Source organism: Platichthys flesus, chromosome 13, assembly GCF_949316205.1.
Source record: "Platichthys flesus chromosome 13, fPlaFle2.1, whole genome shotgun sequence".
Classification (NCBI taxonomy): domain Eukaryota; kingdom Metazoa; phylum Chordata; class Actinopteri; order Pleuronectiformes; family Pleuronectidae; genus Platichthys; species Platichthys flesus.
This window is the reverse complement of record NC_084957.1, coordinates 3453147-3476957: the sequence shown is the minus strand read 5'-3', so window position 1 is coordinate 3476957 and position 23811 is coordinate 3453147. Positions and strand designations below refer to the sequence as shown.

The 23811-nt window shown below is 44.0% G+C and overlaps 1 protein-coding gene across 11 annotated transcripts in view; it reads right to left on the bottom strand.

The window, feature by feature from the left end:
* Nucleotides 1–16424: 16424 nt before the first annotated feature.
* tns1b (tensin 1b) overlaps nucleotides 16425–23811 on the bottom strand; it is a 132015-nt gene continuing 124628 nt past the window's right edge. For 9 of the 11 annotated variants that reach the window (XM_062402302.1, XM_062402306.1, XM_062402307.1 and 6 more), the window contains 9 exons: nucleotides 23213–23341; nucleotides 22243–22335; nucleotides 21345–21422; nucleotides 21052–21120; nucleotides 20859–20885; nucleotides 20267–20435; nucleotides 19452–19520; nucleotides 19268–19297; nucleotides 16425–19112 (listed from right to left, as the gene is read on the bottom strand). In XM_062402302.1, the coding sequence (XP_062258286.1) occupies nucleotides 18974–19112; nucleotides 19268–19297; nucleotides 19452–19520; nucleotides 20267–20435; nucleotides 20859–20885; nucleotides 21052–21120; nucleotides 21345–21422; nucleotides 22243–22335; nucleotides 23213–23341 (803 nt within the window). In that variant the 3' untranslated portion in view covers nucleotides 16425–18973. Of the gene's footprint in view, nucleotides 19113–19267; nucleotides 19298–19451; nucleotides 19521–20266; nucleotides 20436–20858; nucleotides 20886–21051; nucleotides 21121–21344; nucleotides 21423–22242; nucleotides 22336–23212; nucleotides 23342–23811 lie in introns of those variants that run through there. The other 2 variants (XM_062402304.1, XM_062402311.1) reach the window with 2 other exon arrangements.

The window sequence follows — 23811 nt, the reverse complement described above, 5'->3', positions numbered from 1 at the left end:
GAACTTCTTGTGTCCACCTTTTATGTGATTCCAGGCAAAAGGGAAAGAACAGGACACACACACACACACACACACACACACACACACACCACACACACACGAGACAGTCAGACACAGTGTACAGCGAAAACAGATTTCAAGGATAGATTTCACTCTGAGGTTTCAGTTTTGAAACAGGACGAGAACCAATGAAATACATTGGACGTCCAGTCAATTCTAGTTATGTAGCTCTAAATCATAAGAGAAGTTATCTCAGGGCACTTTTTTTATGTCGAGCAGGTCTAGACTGAAGTCTCTGTAATATTACTTGTAGAGCCCCCGACGATCCCCCGTGAGCATGCACCTGACAGAGGCAAGAAAAGAAAGATAGATAGGCCAACATGGCTCTCTGACACACAAATGGGATCCTCTGAATTTATATTTCCCCTTCATTCTGTCTCCTTGCTCCTCTGTATTCCCTCTTGTGCTGTCTACACCACTCAATCTAGTTCCCTTCCCATTGCCTTTCAGCGCTGCTTCAGTTCTGTAATGACAACCCCAGATGTGGCTTAATAAAATCTCTGTGGCCCGAAGATTGAACCCTGGGTTTGCTCGGGGAAGTTCACTGGAGATCCATGTTTCGAGGCACCAGCAGACGAGCGGGGAGATGTTTGTACTCCTCAAGAAGGGAGAAGAATAGAATAGAGCGTGCGGGATGCTCACACCCAGAGAGAGCATGTTTTGAATTATGGTCAAATCATGTTTCATGTCTTTTTATCAAGAAGATGGTCAGGAGTACGGGCTGTGAGGAGCTAGCACGACCACAAGCTAAACAAGAATTAACTGTGCGCCACAATGGAGGCTACAGTGGTATGCCCATTGCATGCATTGGAATGATTTAGTGAGGATCAACGTCAGCAGCATCAGTAGACCTCAAAACACGCAATGCATGTTCACATGGTCGTGTGTGATACTGCAGTGGAGGCGAATAGAGCAGCAATCCTCAGAACATCAGATGGTCCCCTTCTGTAGACCAGGAGGCCGAGGACCGAGCTTCTCCCTCTGAGGGAAACACTTCTACGACTCAGGCAGCTGGAGCATGAAAGCAGAACCTGGACAGGAAGCTCCGGTTCCCCACAACATCTCTGCAGCCAGACGTCGTACTGTGGTCAGCAGAGACAAAGACTACCATCCTACTGGAGCTGACTGTGCTGTGGGAGGAAGGAGAGGAGGCTGCCAACGAGAGGAAGAGAGGAAAGTATCCAGACCCAAAGGCGGAATGCATAGAGGCAGGGTGTCAAGTCAAATTCATTTTATTTATATAGCACCATTTCACTGCTGAAGTCATCTCAGGGCACGTCTAGACCATAGGTTTTTACAATGTTATTTACAGAGACCCAACATTCCCCCGTGACCAACCTCTGGGACGGGATACACTGGGTGCCGCAGCTACCTGGGAACATTGGCCTACCATCTGCTGAGGGGTGTCAAGGCAAGCTTAGGAAGGAAGGCAGTAAAGGAGTTGGCGTGCGAGGCAGAGAAAGGAACATTCTGGGTCTGGTGGAGAAGGAGCAGCCATCGTATGGGGAAGGAAGGAATGGACCAGGGCAGATACGAGGGCTAGTGTGACTAATGTTTGGGCAAAAAAATCTGCCTACGTTCACATCTACCAGTTCGTTGGACATACAACCAAAAACATTGATGTAAAAGCTTTGTGCAGCTCATGTGTTCATGTATAGTTTGCAAAGGGAACTTCTAGAAAGCAGTTTTCTCTTCACATCACCCCCACCTCCTCTCCTCCCTGGCTGTGAAGCACCAGAACACCTCCATCTTTCTGTCTCCCTCCTGGATGCCATCTCTTAAACACCTCTTTAACGCCACCTGTGACTAATTTCACCTCTAGCGCTGTCCCAGTTTCTGAATGCCACCCACTGCCTGGCCTGTTGCCTGATGGTCTGCCAGTGTGGGTCCAGACTTCCTCCGCATTTGCAGCACAAACGGTTGGAGGAAGGACATCTGTCCGGTTCACAGCAAGCCATGAGTGCTGAACGTTAGGGAAGTGTACAATAACGGCCGTGTACGACTTTGAGAGGATTTAATTCATCCAAGTCCGTTTTATTCATAAAGCATGAAATCACAACAAACCAAAAGAAATAACTGTATAATATTCCTACTGTATTATAGAGAGAAACCAGGAGCAAGCACTTGGCAACAGTGAAAGGAAAAATCTCCCTAAGACTCAGGATGGGTGGTGGTGGTGGTGGTGGGGGGGGGACCAGGAACGCATTAAAGACTTAAGACTGGTTCTATTGACATTGATATAATCCTAATGATGTTATAACATCAGCAGCAATGATAGCTGATCCAGTTTAATGATATAAATAATGGAAATAACAATTGTGATGTTAGTAACATCAGCATTATAATTATCACAATCTTTAAATAAACTATAATAGCTGCTGATATTATTCATTCATCATTAACATCATTCCATCTTCAAGTATAGTGTTGTTATAGAGAGAGAGAGATAGAGAGAGAGAGAGATATATAGAGAGAGAGAGAGAGAGAGAGAGAGAGAGAGAGAGAGAGAAAGAGAGAGAGAGAGTGATAAGACAGCTACGTGATTGGAGTTCCTCCAGCTCATCAAGTAACAAGTCAAACCTTACATGTGGAGATGGTTTCTGCCTCATGATTCCAAACTGGGAGCTGGTTGCTGGTTGCTCTTCCTCCCATTCTACATACAGACTCTATAGGAACCATAAGTGATTAAAGACCATCGTGAGCTAATGGGCTAACACAATAATATGTGAGTGTGACCTTGTAATAAATGTAAGAAGGCCAAAGACTTTACCGTTACATGTATGTGTGAGTGTTTCCACACGGAAGACGAACCTCTGCTTGACAGTGGGTCTCACCAGGTCCTAATCATCCAGTGTGTGTCCTCGTGTGTCTCCATAAAACACACAAACGAGAGCATAAATCTGTGTTTGACATCCACTCACACGGCAACATGTGTGTGAGGGCATGTCGAGTTACACTATGTTCTCAGAGCTGAATGTGTGCACAATGGGATTCACAGTTCACAAGGGAAGGGTTCAGAAGGGTGTTAACCCCCCCCCCCCCCCCCCCCCCCCCCGATACATGAGAACCTCTATGCTAGACCTCATTCAGATGGTCAGGGCCCTTAATGTTCACATGTGCAGTTAAGTACTTTGTCAGCTCCACCTCCTGGGTACAGAGGTTTTGGTGACAAGACAAAAAAAGAGTCAAGTTGTCGTGTAGCTACAGAAGTTTACGCCTAACATAGATAGAAAGATCTAATACCTCACCTGGCTCAGGCTGCAAACATGGACGCCGTTACACGCATGTGTCCACGCGTCCAAGCGTGAAGAGACATGTGCGATGCGTGTGCGTCTTCTTGTCGGTCCGTGCACTCGAACACAAACTCTGACACCCTCTCGAGTAGAAACCAGTGTTTACACGTGTGCGTGTGTTTGTGTACGGCACATACACCACAATGACTAAAAGAAAAGAATTGGGGTGGGGGGGTGGGAGGGGGCGGAGGTGGTTCCCATGGAAGTGCTGTGAGCTCCATGATGCCCTCAATTTGTTTGGTCGCTCCTGTCAAGCTAATGAGGTGAATGAGTGAGGGCGGCCTGGTGTAGGCAGGGGTCAGCCAAGAGCCAGGGCTGCCTGTGAGGCTGCTGCTCTGTGAGGCTGCTGCTCTGTGAGGCTGCTGCTCTGTGAGGCTGCTGCTCTGTGAGGCTGGAGCCCAGGGCCCGACCGACATCCTGGTCGCAGCACAGCCCCCCTGGCAGGGCTTGGCACGCAGCTCGCCCATCTGCCACACATGAACACACACACACACACACACACAGACCAGCAAGGGCAGATTTACACCCATGTACAGTACGTGTCGCCACTTCATGTAAAACTCATGTATATCGACACGCACTGCAAATCTGAGAAGGTTGAAAGAATGAATTCACACAAACACACACACACACACACACACAGTTCCCTGTTTGGAGAGACTTCCTTCTAGCCCCCACAAGACCGGCGTGATGGCAGGCTGCCCCAACCAGCTGCCAGTAGAGCGCTCAGAGTGGATGCTTCAGTGCATGCATCAATATGAGCAATTCTTTTAATTATGGGTGTTGTGCGGCTGATGCTGCTGTATTTCCTGGACACGGTTCCAGTTATTGGGTCATTTTCGCAGACTGAAACCCAATCTGTTTACAATTTAAATTCCTGTTAAAATCTATTTTTCAATCTCTTTCTCCGCCCCACCCCCCCCCCCCCTCTCCCATTTGTATGTGGTACACAACATGGGCATGTGTGTAACTTTGCTTTGTTGTCCAGTATTTAACGGTCGGTGTGGATACTGGTACAAATTGGGCTGCCACTGTTGGAACAACATGTTGTGCTCAGATGCTTCAACATTAGCTTGACTGCTTTTCCTTGAGGGGGGGGGGCTAGAGCCAATCATCGCCCTGTGTCCCACATCACTGACATAGAGACACCCCCGCACATTCACACCTGTGTGGACATTTAGAGACGGCAATTAACCCAACCTGCCTGTCTCTGGACTGTGGGACTCAAGCAGAACCCTTAGAGGAATCCTCCACACACAGGTCAATGCAGAGCCAGTACACAGTGTACAGACCCACGAGTATAAAAGTCAGATTTAATAGAACATATCTTCTTCACATCCGTCCTCCATGAGAGGCTGCATCCTCCGTTTAGCTCAACTTCTTTTCTGTAATTGCCGGATTATCGAGTGCATAAAATGGCAGTAAATGTTAAATCCCCAAAAGACAAGATTTGCTTTTTTAAAAACACATGTTTCCCTACTTTATTTTCATGTCATTATTTTGTATTTCTTCATTTTCCTGAGCCGACCCTCACCGCCCCTGCATTCTGCAGCACCGAGCAGAAAACGAGTCGCGGCACCTGCTGGACGCTGCAGCTGTGGCTGTGCGTCCACAGTAATGGAGAAAGGTCAAAGGTTGTGACCTTTCCTCCTCTCCACCCCCCCCCCCCCCCCCCCAACACCATCCTTAAACCCTCAGGGTAGTGTAGCATTACCAATGTCACACATGTACATAACACACACACACGCATGCACACAGCTCAGGGTGATTTGATGCGGAGGTCAAGGTCAGGGAGCAGATGGGAGGTCGTGACCTTGTGGACGACAGGAACTTGATGAGCCCTCTGCTGACTCCGCCCTCTCTCACTTCAGCCAATGGCGTTGCAGAGATTAATTAAGATTGTAGAGCAGTGATGTAATGCACAAAATCCCCCTGTAAGCAGAGGCCTATCAGAACCATTCATGTAAAAACATACGTTTGTGTTTATGTCAATAGGTTGGTGTTTGTGATCATGGCATCTTTTCTTTTTTTAATGTTTTTACAGTTGTATTGTTTTATTAAAACAGTATATTTAGCTCTTTATATGAACATGTCGCACTGGACGACTCAGGTTCTCAATAGCTTCTGATTAAAGAATTTCCTGCAATCGATCAATCAATCACTCCATAAATTTATATTTACCTGCAGAATCACATATATTCTTTTTTTTTTTATTCTTTTTTTGCTAAACATACATTTCATGATAAAGTCAATTAGAAGAGCAGCGTAGCATGCATTGCATTTCAATTGCAGGCATAATCACAGTTAATGTGTTACAGCAAAGAATGAAGAAGATAATGATGATAATAATAACATGATTTTTCAAATTTATAAAAAAAAAAATTGTGTCAGCTGCTATATTTCAAATTCTCCTCTCCCAGAGCTGATCACATCCACAGCCCCTGTGCAAGTGGCTGCTCTGGATCGTGATGGAGTCTGTCAGCGGTTTCACCTCCTCACCCGAGTCACACAGCTCCCTCTGCACTCTCTGGATTCTTCTCTTCACATATTTTCTCCTGGAACCAGACGACACTGTGCAGACACCCTTAATTCAAAGTCGCCCTTTATGTGCTTTGGATTTCGGGGCCGACTCTCAGTTTTAAAGAATGTCATTTGGGAAAGACATCAGCCTACTGTTGGCTTCCACGTTAACTTAAATCTTGACAGTTTAAGTCACTTTTGGATGGAGCCGCACAGTGTGTAGCTGCACAGCCCCAGAAAGTCCTGGATCATCATCGTCTGAACATTTCTCAGGAACACTTTGGATTTTAAAGAGAGAAACAAAAGGGAGACAGAGCTTGTTAGGTTAATAAAACTCTGCTGATCGGTTGTGTTACTGCGTTGGAGCCAGAAGACGAGCCAGCGTGTTGTGGGTTCACGTCAGGGTCTCTTCTCACACAGTGCAAGTGTGATGATGACAACAGCTTCCACTGTGAGTGACAATCTCCCTCCTCATCTGGCTCATGAGAGCAAAAACAGGTGTCGCGAGCAGACGTCCTGCTACACAATGTGTGCGTTACGTTATGTAACACAGTAAATCTGTTTAAATGACAGTTGGTCTCGGCCTCACTGTCTGGGGTCGTAACACGAATCGATGGAACATGCCTTTCGAGTGCTGAGCCCAGATGTTGCACCACTTTCCCCTTCAGGCTGATTCCCCTTTGAGTGTTGATGCGACTCTGACACACACAACCAAAGTAAAATCTGAGAATTTATTAGCTACCAAATGATCTGTGGGCTTTCGCTCTAGTTCGGAGTGTGTGTCTCTTTAAACCGAACCTTCATCCAGATGTGATTCAAACTGGTACAACTGGTGTGTCGTCACGATTCACGTCACAGGCGCCGCCGTGCATGTTGTTAGATGAGAACTCTGGACATTACTTAAAGGTGGTGAGAGACACAGACGGACACATGCACTGGCACGCAACAATCCAGGGCAGGGCTCACCGAAAAGAGGGAAGAACTCAATACCAGTGACTTACAGTTGCCACGATTGCAGCCCCCCCCCCCCCTACACAGACACTCACGTCCCACCAGGCAAATGCATCTGCCAGCGAAGATCCGGCCTGAGCGAGAGAATACTTTCCCAGAGATATCAGTGACGTACATGTGTGAGCAAACGCGCTCACCAGCACAGACAGACACACACACACACACACACTGATGTCGTGTCAGTCATGTTTGGTTTTCATTGTTTTTATTTCTTGCAGGATTTGCCTGTTTATTGTAGCAGTCTCTCCTCAGGGAGCCAACAGTGGGCCAGTGAGCCAGGGAGCCCCTGAAGACTCATGCTGCCCGTCCTCTATAGAATCAGGGTTTCAGGACGTCCAATACACAAATAACTACATATAGAATCCACTTTTGTGTGTGTGCATCTTTAGTATGTTGCATGACAAACCATATGTGGGTTTTTTATGTGGTCTAACCCTAGGCCTTGGAGTTTGAAATCACCTTCTTTTGTGTTGAATGGTGGATTTAAACATTACCAGTAGCCTGCCCCCTTCGTAGCAGGGCCTGTCACTGGGAAATAAGACAACCAGTGAACAGTGGGATGGGCATTCACAGATAAAAAGGCTCATTATCTGGGTCTGAACTGGGCTGTTTACCAAAGTTTAGACTCTTTGAAGGTGAGATGGCAGGTTCACAGTTTACTTTCCTGACATGAATCCAATATGCCTGCACTCTTATCTTCTTGTATCTTTCTCTGTTAACGTCTGACTAATCGAGGAATCTCAAATCTACATTAGTGTCAAGAGGTGCCAGGTTTGTTGGCATCAACACAACAGACTTCTTAGTTTGTTGTATTCTGAATTCTTCAGGTACAGGCCCGGGCAGAACCATTGGAAGACATTGATCAAGTGTCTGACTGATGTTTACAGCAAATCTATAATTTGACAGCTCATCACATGTTGCCTAACTCTGTGAGGACATTTGTTTTGTTTTGTTGTTTTAACAGTGCAGAACATTATCTGGGGAAAACGTGTTCCTTGTAAAAAACCATTGCAGAAAATTAAAATATGAAGATTAAAGATGTGCATTAACCGAACCCCCCCCCCCCCGCTGTCAGCATAGTTTTCTTCTTATCCGTTATTCACTGCAGGCCTTTGCACGCCTTAGTAGTTGTGTTGGGACAACAGATGCAAAAGGGCTGTTGAGTCACACAGGTCGCTCGCAAAGAACAGCCGCTGTTGCATTTGCAATAAAAAGAAAATAAAAAAATACATCCTCCGAGAAAAACTGTTATTTCAAGGCAGACCGGAGTGATTAGGTATGCTAGCTCAGCATGCTAACTTTCACGTAGCATTTAGAGAGCATCATGACCAATGGAATGTATAATCATCTCCCATTCGTTCATTTAACATTTCATCTGGTGCCTCAGCTGTTCTGCAGATTACTTTAACATGCTTATAGGGAAGTAGGCTGCAAAGTTGTATTCTTAGTTTAGTGGAAATATGAGCATTTCTACAGTTTCTTCTGAAGAGCAGATAGAAATTGAAGTTTGTATCTTATTTGTGTCTTTTTTAAAGTTTCTACATTCAAGCTTTTGCTATTGTTACCAACATTAACAGCTGTTTAAGTAGGAATCCAACCCAGACGTTGTGATTTCAGTATTTATCCACTAGGAAACATGAAGGCAGCAGAGTTTGTGTTTATGCAACATTATCGATTATCCATATTCAAAACCAAACTTTCTAGATCTATGCTCCCAGCACATATTAAAATCTAGAGAACGATTATTGCTGTGAAGTGAGGAGGTTGGACGCTGTCAGGAGAAATCCTGCAGCTGCAAACATCAAATCCAAAAAAAAAAAATCTTAAGTTAAAACACACCTTCAATAAACCAAAGAGGTCAAAGGTCTCGGGGGTTAAGGGGCGCTGATTAATCATGGTACAACACCGACCAGGTTCATCAGCCCTTCATTGTGTCCTGTGTTTACTTTGGTCGTTCCCCCCCCGAGGCTTAACGCTGCACTTTTCAGGAGCAGGTGCAAGGGGGTGCTGAGTAAGCTGGAAGCAGATTCTTGTGGGGGGGGGGGGGTGGTCCTGGGATGACCACTGAATCCCTCCATCCTGGCTTCTTGACCTGCAATCAAAGCCCTGACTTTAGGGGAGTAGTGGGTGTGTGTGGAGGGGGGGGGGGGGGGGGGGGGATTGGAGGCCACATGCTACTCATCCACCTGCATACTGACAGGCAGACACACCATGTCACAACAATCTCAAACTTCTCCGTGCCCCTGCCTAACCTTAGCCATACCCCCCCTCCCCACTGCAGCTAACCCATGGTGACCCCTGCAGCCATCTGTTACAGGGCTCTGGGATGTGTTGATTGGTCAGGGGGAGTGGGGTGAGTGGTGGGGCTGGGCCGGGGACGGGGACATAAGAGCTCTGAGGGACATTTCACACAAATTAGAGTGGAGTTGAAAGAACCACTGATTCCACTGATCTCCTGTAGATGAGGATTTTTTAACATTTAAAGTGTGATTACAAGAAAAAAGCAGGTTTCAGACTGTCGGTGTATCTGGAGGCGAGGCCACACCATTCTGTCAGTTACACACACACACACAAACACACAACGTACAGTCACAACAGCTTGGGATGGAGCTGGCTCATGTTACAGCGTCACATCCATCTCTGTCTGCTGTCGTCCATGAATGGAGCCATCAGTGCAGCCATAAAACCCAACAGGAGGAGGAGGAGGAGGAGGAGGAGGAGGAAGAGGAGGAGGAGGAGGGGGAGGAGGAGGAGGAGGACGCTTCACCCGCTCTTAAATACAAACCACCAGTGACAATATGAAGATCTTTGCAAAGAAAGCTTGCATTTGTTTTGTTTTTCACATTGTGTGGAGATACCATCTTGTTTTGGGCCGTTACTGTAAATAATCATTGCTTTATGTCAGGTGATGTAATTTGTGAAATGTCAAGTCAGATTTGTTACAGTTTTCTCAATTGTGTGTTTTACTTTTCACTTGGTCCCACTTGTTAAAATGCCTCCAACACTAAACCACTGGTTGTGTTGTTAAGATCCTACACTTTCATACACTGGGAGCTGGATTGACTGTGATATATTAAAAGCATCGTTTTGACTTTTACTGGACTTTGTTAAATATTAACCTGAGAGTCATTTGTTATGAGAGATGTTGAAGTTACTACAATGTTGTGTAGATTATTTCTGAGAACCTCTACTACTTTGTTATCATACCTTGAAAGAAAATATTTGTTATTTTGTCTTTTTGCTTTGATGCCACCTGAGATTTAAAGAACAAGCTTGTGGAAAATAAAACAGGGGTCTGTTGCACAACTGACACAACTGTCTGTCCTCCTTGGAAAGAAGTGGGTCAGTGTTTGTCTCCCAACCCCAAAAACCATGAGGTCGACCTTTGACCTGTCTCACCTCGGCCGTTTTTTACTGACACGTGTTTGACATGTGCCCAGTGACCGGAGGGGGGCGGGGTCGGGGACCATTCACCCAAACTATATACATTCAACTCGGATTTTCGAAGGCACTGGGAAGTTGCTGTGCCATGATGGTGGCGACATCCTGGTCTGTGGACGATGCACTGGGACCAGAGGATTCAGTGGTCAGCATCTGTCAGACTCAGGGTGTTGACACGTCGCTGCTGCATCTTTATTTGATCTATATAAATATCGATGAGTGAAACTTTAGGAATCAGCCTCACAAAACTTCCCTTCCCCCAAAAAATAACTCTCTAGCAACTGGCTTTGATCAGAGCCGTCCCATGACAGTGAGACATGACTGCAGTGTTACTCCTGAATGACGCGTGTGTGAGTAACTTCACCTTCGTCGCTTGTGGGAAGGAGACAGAAGCATCACGAGCCAGAGTCTGACGTCTCCAGGCCCGTCACGTATTGTTTCGTTTTGCAATAACATCCTGAAGGTTGTATTTTTTAGTGGAAGTCTTTGAGTCGGGGGGGGGGTGAGGCCCGTCACCCTCCAGAGGATGACAGCGCTCTGACCGTTTTGCCTCCGAGGCGCCAAAATGGAAACATTTGGAAAAGGAGTGAGTCACAAGCACCAGGCGCAGGATGGACTCCAGAGGACACTCACGTACATATACAGTTTGTAAGAAAAACAACCTTGTACTGCAGGGGCCTAACTAACACAACACTAAACACTCCAACACAACACTAAACTAACAAATAGGTCCTTGGGTTCATAAAGGCAGACGAATTGAACCAAAGGTAAAGATAGGGGGAGCCACAGAGAATCAAATCAAATCAAATACACTTTATTGTTCCAGAGGAAAAAATAGTCTTGGTCCAAAGTGCTGCAGCAGCTGCAGAACAGGTCATTGTACAACCAACAACCACAACAACACAAAACAGTACACAAGGACATATCACGCAACACCCAGAATAAATAAGTGAGTCAAATATTGAACCTGCCCTGAAAACACATTTATTAGTTCCTTACACGAGCCAGAGTTCTATTGGCCACAAACATCCAGTTATGAGAATGAGCCGCACACACAAATCTATTCCTCTTTTTATGGGTTTGAGAATAATGTTCACGGTTGAAGGAAAAAAGTTCAGAACCCTTGTGAAAGTTAGAGTTTTCCTTGTTTGCTGATCTCAGACCAGCCATGTGGTATTATCTGCCGGTGCGATGCCCACAGTGCAGTCCATACATTTGCTCTCTGCTTCGGGAGGTTTTACACTCCATCTGGAAAAGTGTAAAGTGACGTGGAGCCAATCGGAGGCAGGAGGCCTGACAGGCTCCGCTGCTCCACATGGTGACATGTTTCCATGTGTGGCGACAGGCTGTGGCAAGAAACACGACACCTGTTGCTCCGGTCCGATTACCACGCTCTGCCAACCAGACATAAGACGGATTTTCAGTCGGTTAACTTCATTTTCTGAGGCAGCGTTTGAAACAGATCGTTGCAGATATTTGACAAAAGCAGTGACGTGCAGAGAAGAGCAGAGAGAGATGAGAGGTTGATAAAAAACAGGGAGCCCATCGTGTGTCTTTCAGGGAGGACAGGATTCCATCTGGCCACTGGGACATGACTCTGATCTGTGGACTGTTGTCTCTGTGTCCTTCAGCTCCAGCAGCTCCTGGCACCTGCTTTATTGTGAAAACCCCAGGGCTGTCCCGACCAAACGTATTCTAATGCATGACAGATGCAAAAAATGAATAAACAAAAGTCTCCAGATGCAAAGAGCGATGACACACACGTAGAAGAGACACTGACAAAGATGTCAAGAGGGTTTGTGTTGATGAGAGAAGACACCGGTGTCTGTGTGTTGTCAAGAAAATCACGTGATATCCGCAGCAGAGTTACTACGTCACTTCCTCTCTCTCTCGCTCTCTCTCTCTCTCTCTCTCTCTCTCTCTCTCTCTCTCTCTCTCTCTCTCTCATACACTCACTCTCTTATTATTTCATTGCCTTACCGCCCCTGTATTAATTCCAAGCGGCCTCGCCTCTTATATTGATGAAATTCCAAACATGATCGATGCATAAGTTGTGAATACTTGTTGTATTATTTATTTCAGCCTTTATTTAAAATGTTCAAAAATCAATCTAGAAGCCTGTTGTATCTTTGGCATCACAGGGTGTTGCATTATGATTGATGTGGGAAAAGCATTTTGTGTGATTTCACCATATCATCTAAAGAAAAGTGGTCTGAATACTTTCTAAATGAATTGTAATAGTTAGAATGTGACATAGAAGTTAACAGCTCGCTTTCAAAAACATGTTTGAAATGGAAAATGTGTCAATATCTAAGCAAATACTGCAGTTTGGTTAAATAATGTAGTAATTATACATAATGACTGATCAGATAAGAATGGTTTTCGGCCAAGATGAGACGTCTGGCTGCAAATCAATCAACCCGGAGCCGATTCAGAGACTGAGCAGGAAGCAAAGAGCTGCAGAACCCTGATGAAGAGCAGTCACAGACAAGATGAGGCTGTGAAGAGAAGGCTTGCGTGTGCACGTGTTCAGAAGTCTGAATATGAACAAGGTGTGACAATCAGTGCTGCAGAGCGGAGAGGAAACTCACGGCACAGAGAATCGAACCCATTCAGAGGATTATCCCCCTGTCGTCCGCCCTCTGTGCCCACGAACAGAGCTTCTAACTCCCCCGACTTGTCATCCCGACCCCCTGCGGAGAACACATTACCATTTTCCAGAGTCACAACTCTGTTCCATGAAGTAAGGACGATGAAGAGAGTGGAATCCTCCTCTCAGGAAGCATTACACAGGACTTCCAGTGGTTTTCTACATTTTCCCATGAACCAAATGTTGGACTTGTTCTTGGCTGTGAAAGCAGGTTGGTGAGAGGTCACAGTGTTTGATGCTGACACGAGTGTAAAAGACATATTCACACAAAGACCAGGTACAAAATACAAAATATGAAATGTCACTTGCAGTGGTTGTCCTGTTTGAAATCTCTCACCTCCATTTTTAACCTACACAACAAAGTAAATGTATGTACCTTTTTTAAATAAACAAATCCTAGAGCCAGATTAACACACTTCTGAATAAGTGTCAGTGTTAAATAACGATTTGATTTGATTCTATTTCGAAGAGGCAGATAAAAGCACCGAGCGTCTGAAGCACAGTGCAAACGAAAACTCGGTTGGACGAGAGTCAGAGGATCGATGGCAGAATGCCCCCGAGGATCGGGTTTGACTGGAAAGGAAACACTGGCATCAAGTGGCCACTTATATTATTACAGCTCCACAGACTTTAAACCCACCACTGCTTCTTCATCACTTTGTAGTGTTTGTACAACAAGACCCTGAGGATCGAGGAGTCGCTCAATACAACTTCTACTGGTTTTACCTTCCACACAAACAAGAATAACAGGAGTCTTAAAACAATATGGAGAAATATGATCAAACAGCTGCTTCACCATCATCATCTGTCTTCATCCGGAGGCTGGTGAACACAAAGTAGGTTGAGATATTTCACTTTTAAATAATAATAAAATAATGTAACACCATCTCTCAACTTCTATTTGTAGTGTAAGAAAAACTGCATAAATTTTGTATTCAACAATAAATGACCCAATTTCTCTGAATGCTGTTTTTTCATTATGAACTAATGACAAATTTGTCCGGAGCAGTATTTTTTCATTGGGGATCCAGGACACAGTGTGGTTGTGTAATGTCCAGCTGGCGAGTAGCTGCTACGATGAAGATGATGAACACTCCGGTGTGTGTCCTGTTCAGTGGATCTAGGTTTGGAAGCTTGAGTCGCTCCAGACTCCATATAGATCCAACAGTGGGATTTACTGCCTCGATATGTTCTGCAGACATTTATAGTTCCCAGAAAAAAATCGGATTTACGGACTTTGGTGACTTTTTCATTCACCGCTACTGAGTCAGAAGTAAAAATACACATGAAAGAGTATTAAAGTGAGTTAAGTAGTAAAGTGATCAGTACTCCGAGGATTCAGGAGTCGTGTGTGTGACGACCTGAGGACATCCAGACGTTTCCTTCAAGCCTCCCTGTTGCTAAACACTCCCGAGCTTTTATTTCTGTTATTTTATGAGTTTGGATTCTTAAGGCCGAGAGGGAAAAGCAATCTCATGACATCAGCGAAATAAAATGAATGACAAAATTCTGAGAAATGTTTATAGTGTCACATTCCTTCACCCTGCTCATTTTAATGTCTGCGTTTCCTCATCACTTTATTAAGCCGGTGACGATACAGAAAATTGCCGTCCATAAAATTTTATTATAACAATTTCAAACTTTTATAGAGTAAAAAGCGATGATGTCACAAGATTGCACGACCGCTGATCCCGGGAGTTGAAGCTCGACTTGGCTTCATGTTGAACTAGAACAGCCACTCGCTGCCATGAAGCTTTGTGATGCGTGAAGTGTGGCTGCAGCTGAGAAGTGTCCCACCCCTGAAGTCCAAGTGTCCTGAGCCGGGGCTGCTTCTCCTGCCATGTTGGAATTTAAATAAAAATATGTCCAAAGAAATTATTGAAATAGAAAATCTATTTTCAGTAACTCGCCCTATTAAAATCTAACTTTCAAAAGGCAAAGATACGGTGGTGTCATGATTTCCTGAGCAGGGAATGAAGTTACACTCACTGGTGTGTGTTGGGTTGAGATTAAAAACAGTAAAGATGGACGACACGTCTCCACCTCCTCCCAATATTCAGAAATGAAGCCAAATTATATCGGATATGAAGGAGGCCCTCCGCTAGTACCCCCCATTCACCAATCACTTTTCAGTCTATTTAAATAGCATCAAACACTACTACTACTAATAGTAATAATAATAACATTAACAAAAAATTATATTTATGTGTGTTTGTGTGTGTGTGTAATTTATATACATATAAGTATAGTTTCGAGTCTTACACACATAAAACAACATAATTTGTGAACAGGTACATTTACCAGAAGATGTAGGACTGTAACCAAATACTTTAACATACATCAGTATGATAAGAACTACCAAAAACAGACAGAAAGTATATTTGAGAAAAAAAATTCAGTTAAATAAGAAAACCTACTTGGACATTTTAGTTTGGTCCCATCCACTAACATGGAGGAGGCAACGTTTATGACCTACACTGCACCAGGGGGCTTTGTGTGGCACTTTGCAGGTTGGGATCCAGACACAAGGCAAACACACAATGTCAACACACTTGTCACCATGACACTGCAAGATACATCTTATTTGTTTACAGTCTACGTGGTACACACAGCACAGACCGGACCCCTGAAAGATTTTTGTGACATGAAAAAACATCTTCTACCAATTTCTAAGGCCTCAGATGCTGAGGCCAGGAAAACAAAACAAAAAGCTGAATGGTGATAATAGTCTCGGTTTGGAAACGATTTCCAGAAGTGATGTTAAATTATGGCCAAACTTTATTTTCCTGTGGATGAGAGCCACCAATTTTGTTCTTGTAAGTTTTAACTTGAAGGTTAAGTGTGTGGGATTTAGTGACATCTAGTGGGGAAGTGTCATGTTGCAGCTGAACACCCCTCACCTTACCTCACCTCACCCTCTTCCAAACGTGAGAGAGAACCTGTGGAAAACTTCAGTCGTCATAAAAACTCAAAAGGTTTAGTTTGTCCAGTTTGGACGACTGTAAAAAAAACATGGCTGCCTCCGTAGAGAGGACCCACTCCTGGTGTAAATATAAAGTATTTAAATATGAAGTATTTAGATATAAAGAACCAATTCTAGACCTCGCAGGCTTAAATTTAAATATCATTATTTTATATAAGGAAATTCTGCTGATAGATCCTTTTCATCTAAATCTTACACGCTGGACCTTCTGTAATCTCTTCATAACCCTCAGGAGAACGGTGGTTCAGGGATGGAGCCGTTAATCAGTCTTGTCTATTTAAATACAAACCACCTGAGGACAAATTTTGTTTTATGGTATATATATCAAACTTGATAGAAGTGATAAATGAAGGCTTAATACTCCATTCCCACACCTACATGTATTCTTTAATAGTTTAAAGTTGATAGTTTAAAGTTGATATATATACGTTTCCCAAAGTGACACAAAGAACGACAAACCTTCCCGTACATTTTTGATTTGTACTGCTTTTTAATGTGTTTTTTTTTTCCATCAGAAATAGTAAAAGCCATACACTGTAGCAAACCAAAAGTAACAAAGCTCTATACAGGCACAGTAGCTCATTCACACACATTCTAACAGTCCGCTCTGATCTGTGGAAGTGGGCCAACGCCACTGGACATTCAGTTTGAAGAAGAGGAGGAGGAGGAGGAGGAGGAGGAGGAGGAAGATCCCTCTTCTCTCATAGGCAAAAATATAGATTCTTCTGTCTTGTAAGTTGTGGGCATGGATCTGACAGGACGTGAGGACACTGGGTATCCCAGTACGTATACTGGTTTCAGTCAGCCGGTAACTGGCTGACGTGAGCGTGCAGATTCTTTCTAATAAATAATGGAAGATTCTAGTCAGATATAATAATAAAAAAGCCCTGTAAGTGCTGTATTTTTTATTTTAGCTTTTGTAGAAGTTTGACTTAATGACCCCCCCCCCCCCCCCATACTAAACTTCATCTCACTATTTTACATCATGCTGCCATCAGGCAAAAAGAAAAAGGGACGTGACCTCTGCACACTCAGTTCTCCTACAGGGGCTCGAATGGGCAGTTAACACAGAACGCATCGGGGTCACAACTCAAATTCATGTTTTAGTTCAATGATCAAATTTACCTCCAACAATCCAACCGGCCATGACAACAGCTAAAACACTGTCTCAGAATAAAAGTGGGGTTCCATTGTAATGATGGCTCTTCACCACATGAGGGCAGCAGCCGACAACTGAACTGACTCCCTTTAAAAAAAAACAGAGTCTGGGGATCGAGCTCGTCTCCTTCTGTGTGGATGACGTGAACCGGGGGCGTGTTCAAAGTTCACGTGTCGTCTGTTTGCTGTTGAAACACACCGATAATACCTTAACATGTTAAGTGCTAAACTTGGACAATGTATTTTTTTCCAGGCAGGTTTAAGTTATAACAAAAACAACGTTGCTTGCATCACTTTAGGAAAACTCCAATTTGGACTTCAGTAACAACAATCTCTCATACAAAATATTTCCCCTCTTATTAAAAAAAAAGAAAGAAAAGAAAATCAACAACAACAACAAAATGCCTCCCCGAGAAAACGAGAATGTTAACAAAAGGAAGTAATGCTGTGAAAAAAAATAAAACATTCAAAACACAACAGTGATACACTTCTTTTTAAATGCACACACTTTACAACTCATATATACGTCAACGCTTCTTGACTTTAGCCAAAATAAAAAAAGCAATTTTCTCTTCTCACTTTTCAGTAATCTTGATGTATACTTATATCATACATGTATACAAGATAACAGAGCAACAAAGCAACAAAAATAAATATCTTAAGTCACTGTTTGAAAGTTTTTTTATATATATATATATCTATATATGTATATTTATAAGTATAGCTTACTTTTGGGTAGAGTGTGAGTGTTAACAGTTTTTGCCGGCCGACGCAAAAAGAAGCTTCTCTCGATTGACGGAAACTTTTCGAGGAAGGAAACTGAAGAGCGGGGGGGGGGAAGACAAAACTTTTCTAAGAAGATCGCCCCCCCCCCCCCCCCCTCGCAAAACAACTGGGAGTCGAGCTGTGAGCAGAACAGAGGATGGAGGCCGACAGGAAGCTCGTCTTCACTAACCTTTTTGTTTGTTTGTTTGTTTTTTTCAAAAGTCTAGCTATTTGCATATTGAAGTCAGCCCACGTGAGTCTTATATGCTCTTCTTCTTCTTCTTTTTACAAAGCTCCGCATTAGAAAAACAAGTCAGGCACCACACGTCGTCTGGAACAGTCCTACTCAGAAAGCAGCCGAGAATATTTACACACAAAACTCGCCGGCCACACAACACGTGTCCGAACGAGGACACGGCTTTGCCACGCGGCGCCGAGCGGAGCTACAGTATCAGTACATACAGGAACAAAAACAACAACAACAACAACAACAAAAACAGTTCAGTAAGTTTTGATTAAGCAGCCATATTTGTTTTACAAAAAGAATACTTCTGCCCCCCCGACGACGGCACGCTACACACGTCCTGACTGCTTGAAAAAAAAAAAAAAAAAAAATCTTTGGTTGACCAGTCGAAAGCCTGATAGATACACAATCCTCCTTTACATCACTCAACTTGACTTTTCTTAAAAAAATAACAGTTGCACACATCATGTCATTCCCTCTTCCTGTTTCGTGAGTCACCCCCCCCCGCCCCCAACACCATCCAATCCCATTGTCGCACACAGCCACTCCCCCATCCTGCACTTCCTCTGGTTCATTCTGGAGTCCGTCCGAGAAGAAAAAGCACATGCATGCAAGCCACATGCACACAAACACACCACACACACACAATCTCTCTCATGTCCCCTTTCATTCGCTTACACACACACACACACACACACTCACACACACAGAAACACACATTTGCCTTACAGAGCAGGAAAAATAAGGTGGCGCGTCAAACCAAAGGCTAATTTTTTTCCAAATCAGAAAAGTAAGTGTCTGTGGTTAAAAAGGAAAGTCGTAAAAGAAAGTGGGTTTGCTGCTGGCGCTCATTGCTTCTGCGCGGCGATCATCTTCAGGACGAAGTTGACGATGGCGCTGGCCGGCTGGTCAGGGTCCATCTCGGCGAAGAGGTGGCTGACGTTGTCGGTTGTGCTTCCCTGCTTTCGAGCCACGAAGCCAAACAGCCTGCGAGGACAAAGAGAGAGAGTCAGATCAGACTGGGACAAGGATCACAACTGTATCTGCAGAAGCCTTAACTCTGTGTAAATAACAGATCTTAAAGTTATGACACTGCCCTCTAGTGTTAAGTGTTATTCTATCAACCATAGAATGATACTTACTTGGATGTGCCTCCCTCAGGCTTCTTCCACCTGGAAAACAAAAACACAACTTCATTTTAACTTGTGTTAGCAGGTTAGTGCGGACTGAAAAAAAGTTTGGATCGTCCTCTTTATAGTTGAAGAAGTTTTAGAGGTTCTGAACCAAATCCACTACTAGTTATGAAGTTCATGTCTCTGCACTCACTTCCTGTCCTGAGGGTCGATGTCGCAGAACGTGACAGTGTTGTTCGGGTAGTGGCGTCGGAAGAAAAGCCTGAAACACAACAAACCAACAAAGAGCATTAGGGGTACATCCATTGTGTAAAATTACACAATTTCATCCACATCTTTTAATGTGGACGTAGCATCATCACTTGATGCTAAGCATAAGCACCAGTACAGGGGTTCCAGTATGAAATCAAAGTCTATCTGGTCCAAACAAACTTTAAACTAACTTCAACACTAGAGGGTTGAATATTTGTTCAATTTGTGATTAGTAAACTAACTTCACCTTGAAGCCTAGTAAACCTTTTTAGTAAGTTTCATCAAAATGTAATATTTATTTCCTGATATATTGACATTTGGAGAAAAAAAGGTTGTCACATACCAGCCAATATTATTTAATTAATCAGTTTTATTTATAAATTCTCTATAAGTTTGTGGGAATCTTGGAGCAAGAGATTTAAAGTGACATCTTAAACCCTGAAGTCGTGTTATACACATATAGTTAAAATTAGTTATTTAATAGTTTTACAAAATAGATCCTGGTCCCCGACACAAAAACAAATTTCAGATTTGACTTGTTGATTGAAACACTGTGGTGAACAATGAGACCCTGATCCTCTGATCCTGAGTCAGCAGTTATTAACGGCCTCAGCTCGTGTGTAATGATTCACGTTGAAACTCGTCCTTTCAAAATAAATCTCCCCCGACGGGTTCATGCTTCAGTTCGATTCCATCTGCAGCACAGATCTCCAGAAGCAGAGCTGTGTCCCCACCCTGTGCATCATCCACACTCACTTCCTCTGGTTGTCCGTCAGCGTGATGCCTTGAGACGACACCTTGAAGTGCACCACGGTGGCGGCGGGCGGAGAGGCGGCGGCCAGCGTCTCGGAGATGGCCTTGGCCACAGCCTGAGGCCCCGTCAGGGACTCCATGTCCACTGAGTTGATGTAGAGCACGTTGCATGCTGGGAAGAGAGAAAGCATCCCCGGGTCAGATTAAACAACAAACTAACGATGTCACGATTGGAAATAGAACTTTCATTCTGTAAAGAAACCAAAAAACCAAACCAAGTTGCAGAATCTATCCTGTTCGATGTTATTAAAGAAAACGATTGACTAAGACCTGTCCATGCAAATCTGTCTCCTCATCAGAGAGCATGCTGTCAGGAGCCAAACTCCATCCAAGTCATTCCACATGAAACATTCTGCCTGTTACTGACGAGAAGCCGGGAGCTGCTGTTAAGAGACGCATCTCCGAGCGAGTTCTGTTAAACAGGGCCATTAACGTGTGTCTTTTATTTTGGTGCAGGTAACAACACGTAGACAGACAACACACACAGGATGCACATTCCAGACGTAGGCGTCCAAATAAGTGCTCAGGGGTTTACCATGGGAGTCAGCAGGGGCCCTCTGCACTGGGATAACAAGGATGTCATGTCGTCAGAACACGTGAATGGGATTATTCAGGATAACACACGAGCGGTGTCGTAACACAATCTTACAGCTGCGTGGTTGTGTTAACATCTCAGTGTGGAACAAAATGTGAAGGTGTGTAACAGTGGGAGCGGGTCGATGTTTTACCTGCTCCTTGTTTCAGCCGCTCCACCAGCGGGTTCGTGGTCGCGACCGCCGGGGCTTCCTCCAGGAGATCTGCTCACGGGGAGGGGGGGGGGGGGGTGAAGGTTTATTGATTTGCATTGTTGACAGGGAGGCATCAGGTGACAGTTCATTTTCAACTATGTCTTTTACTTTGTTAATTACAGGTCTCACAACGCTGCGATCATGGAACAAAATTTGAAATCCGATTTTGCTTTTTACTCCTTGCTTTTTAATATCGGACATATTGATAATACTTTTATCTTATTGTCACGGACCTGTGGCCGGGATGAGCAGCTTGCAGGGCAGGGCCAGGGGTGTGATGGCATGTTGGTAAACCAGCGCCGACAGACAACCTGACCAGCAGACACACAAACACAGTTAGGATCAAAGGATTCGTCCAGTTCACTTCATCCCTGGAATCAGCTTCTCACTCTGAACTCACAGTGTCTCGGTCCTTCTGTGTTTGTTCTACTTCTTTCCTCCATTAATCTAAAAGATATCACAACTTGTTTCTTCACTGTTGTGTTGTAGTGTTGCAGCTGGATTGTGTCTAGAAACTCGACATATTTGTGTTTGACTTTTCCAAATACACTCATTCCAGCTTTGATCTTACAGTGAGATTTGATAGGTTTTCATGGATCACTTCTGTTAGACAATTAAATAAATATGAACATTTTAACATTCTACGTGCATTAGTGTTATTAATAGTATTTCTCTCCTCATAATTCCTCCTCCAGCATTTGGTGAAGTGTGTTTTGATTGAAGTTCATGGTGTTAAAATATAAAAATAAAATAAAACATAAACAAAGGAGGCGAAGAGAGAGAGGACGATAGAGGAAGAAGAAAGAAGGTGACACGAGTTTACAGAAGTCAGCTTTGCCAACTTTGGGATTTGGCAGAGGAGGACTGTACACACACACACACACACACACTTACACACACACACTAACACACACAATTAGCAGCGTTAGATCACTTCAGTCAACACTGTAATTACAGGATTAGACATTACAGAACTTGGAACTTGGATCAGAAAGATGCACCAACACCATCACAGCGGAGGACTAATGTTTCATATGTCATTAATATCGTGCCAGTGGGCTTGTTGTGTGTGTGTGTGTGTGTGTGTGTGTGTGTGTGTGTGTGTGAATCATCGGGGGGGCTCCGACCTACCGAAGTAAGGCTCGTTGGGACAGCCCTTCAGCTTCACTCCTTTCGGGCTGCTCTCGATCAGGAAGTGCCTCACCAGCTCGTTGCTGACGTCCCCTGTGACAGAAGAGAGGGAGAGGTGAGGGTGAGTCCAGGTAGAGCACAGACGATTCACCAGGAGACATCACCTCATATCCTTGGCTTTAAGATATTAACTTTAACTCCATCTCCCCCCCCGAGCTGAGACCAAAACAAGGAGAAGCTAAAGCCTCGTTAACACCGGAGGAGCCAAAGTAAATACTTGTTGTATTTGTTACGGCTGCAAATCATCATGTCCTGTTTTTTAAGTGACTGTAGTTCTGTAAAGGCCACATTGTACTCGTGAAGCACTTTGAGCTGATTTTTATATTATTAATGCTTCATAAATATATTATGTAATCATATCAATCTTCCTACTTAATCCACAAAAAAAACCTGTCTCTGTGTGTGGGTCTGTGTGTGTGTGTGTGTGTGTGTGTGTTGCTCACATTTATCACGATCCGTTCATCCAATCGGCTTCAAACATAGCATGTGTATTGTTAATGTGAAGTACAGTGCTAAGTTTGGTGCAATTTGGACATTTTATACATTCCAAATTAAAAAGAGTAAAAAGAAAACCAGTGTGATTCATTTTAGTTATCTCCCCCTATTACTTTCTAGAAATGTGTGTCTACAAAGTAAAAGCACAACTGTTCTTTTTGTTTCTGCCAATGCTTTACATTGAGCTGACTTAAAGAGCTTTTATTTTGAAAAGTCAGAAGATTGGGTCGACTGCTGCACAGAGTCTGAAATGGCCAACACGCAATAAATGGAGACTATAACCAGGAAGGATGAACACAACGTTTTCATACACGACAGAAACATGACATTATACTGTAGGTGTGTTTGAGGAGGGCTCAGTAATAGAAATGAATAATAATAATGATTAATAGTAATAATAAATGCTGCCCCCTACCTTTCTTGCTCTGATGCACGGAGGGCGGTGGAGAGGCCACCTTCATGGCCAAGCCGTAGGCCCCCCTGAACGAGTGACTGTCCCGGATCACGAAGGCTCCGGGTTCCCTCTCTTTCAGCAGGCCGATGGCTGTAACACAGAAAGCACTCACTGACTTCATCTGCGTGGTTTCAGTTGAGCCCTGTGAGGCTAATTAGCTCCAGCACGTTAAACCAGACAGAGAAAAGTCTCAACAGCGATTAGACGGATTGTTCCAGGATCTGCAGAACTGAATGTTCCTCTCAAAACGAATCAAAGGAAGAGCTCAAGTGATTCTCAGGACGGGACTGAGCGATTTGCTTTTCATACCGAACCGAGCTAAACTCTGGTGATGGGATGGAGAGGTCGGACAGTCAGAGAGCTACAGGATCAAAGACGTTAGAAGAAGAGAAAAACCACGAAGAAGGTGAAGTGAAGTTCTGTTTCTCTGTTTAATGAGATCACTGTCAGCCTGCATTTCATTAAAACTACAACATCTAACATTACACTTTGCCTCAGACGCTCCATTGTTCAAGTGAAACACTTAACATCCGATAGTTCACTGTTTAGTCCACGTGTGA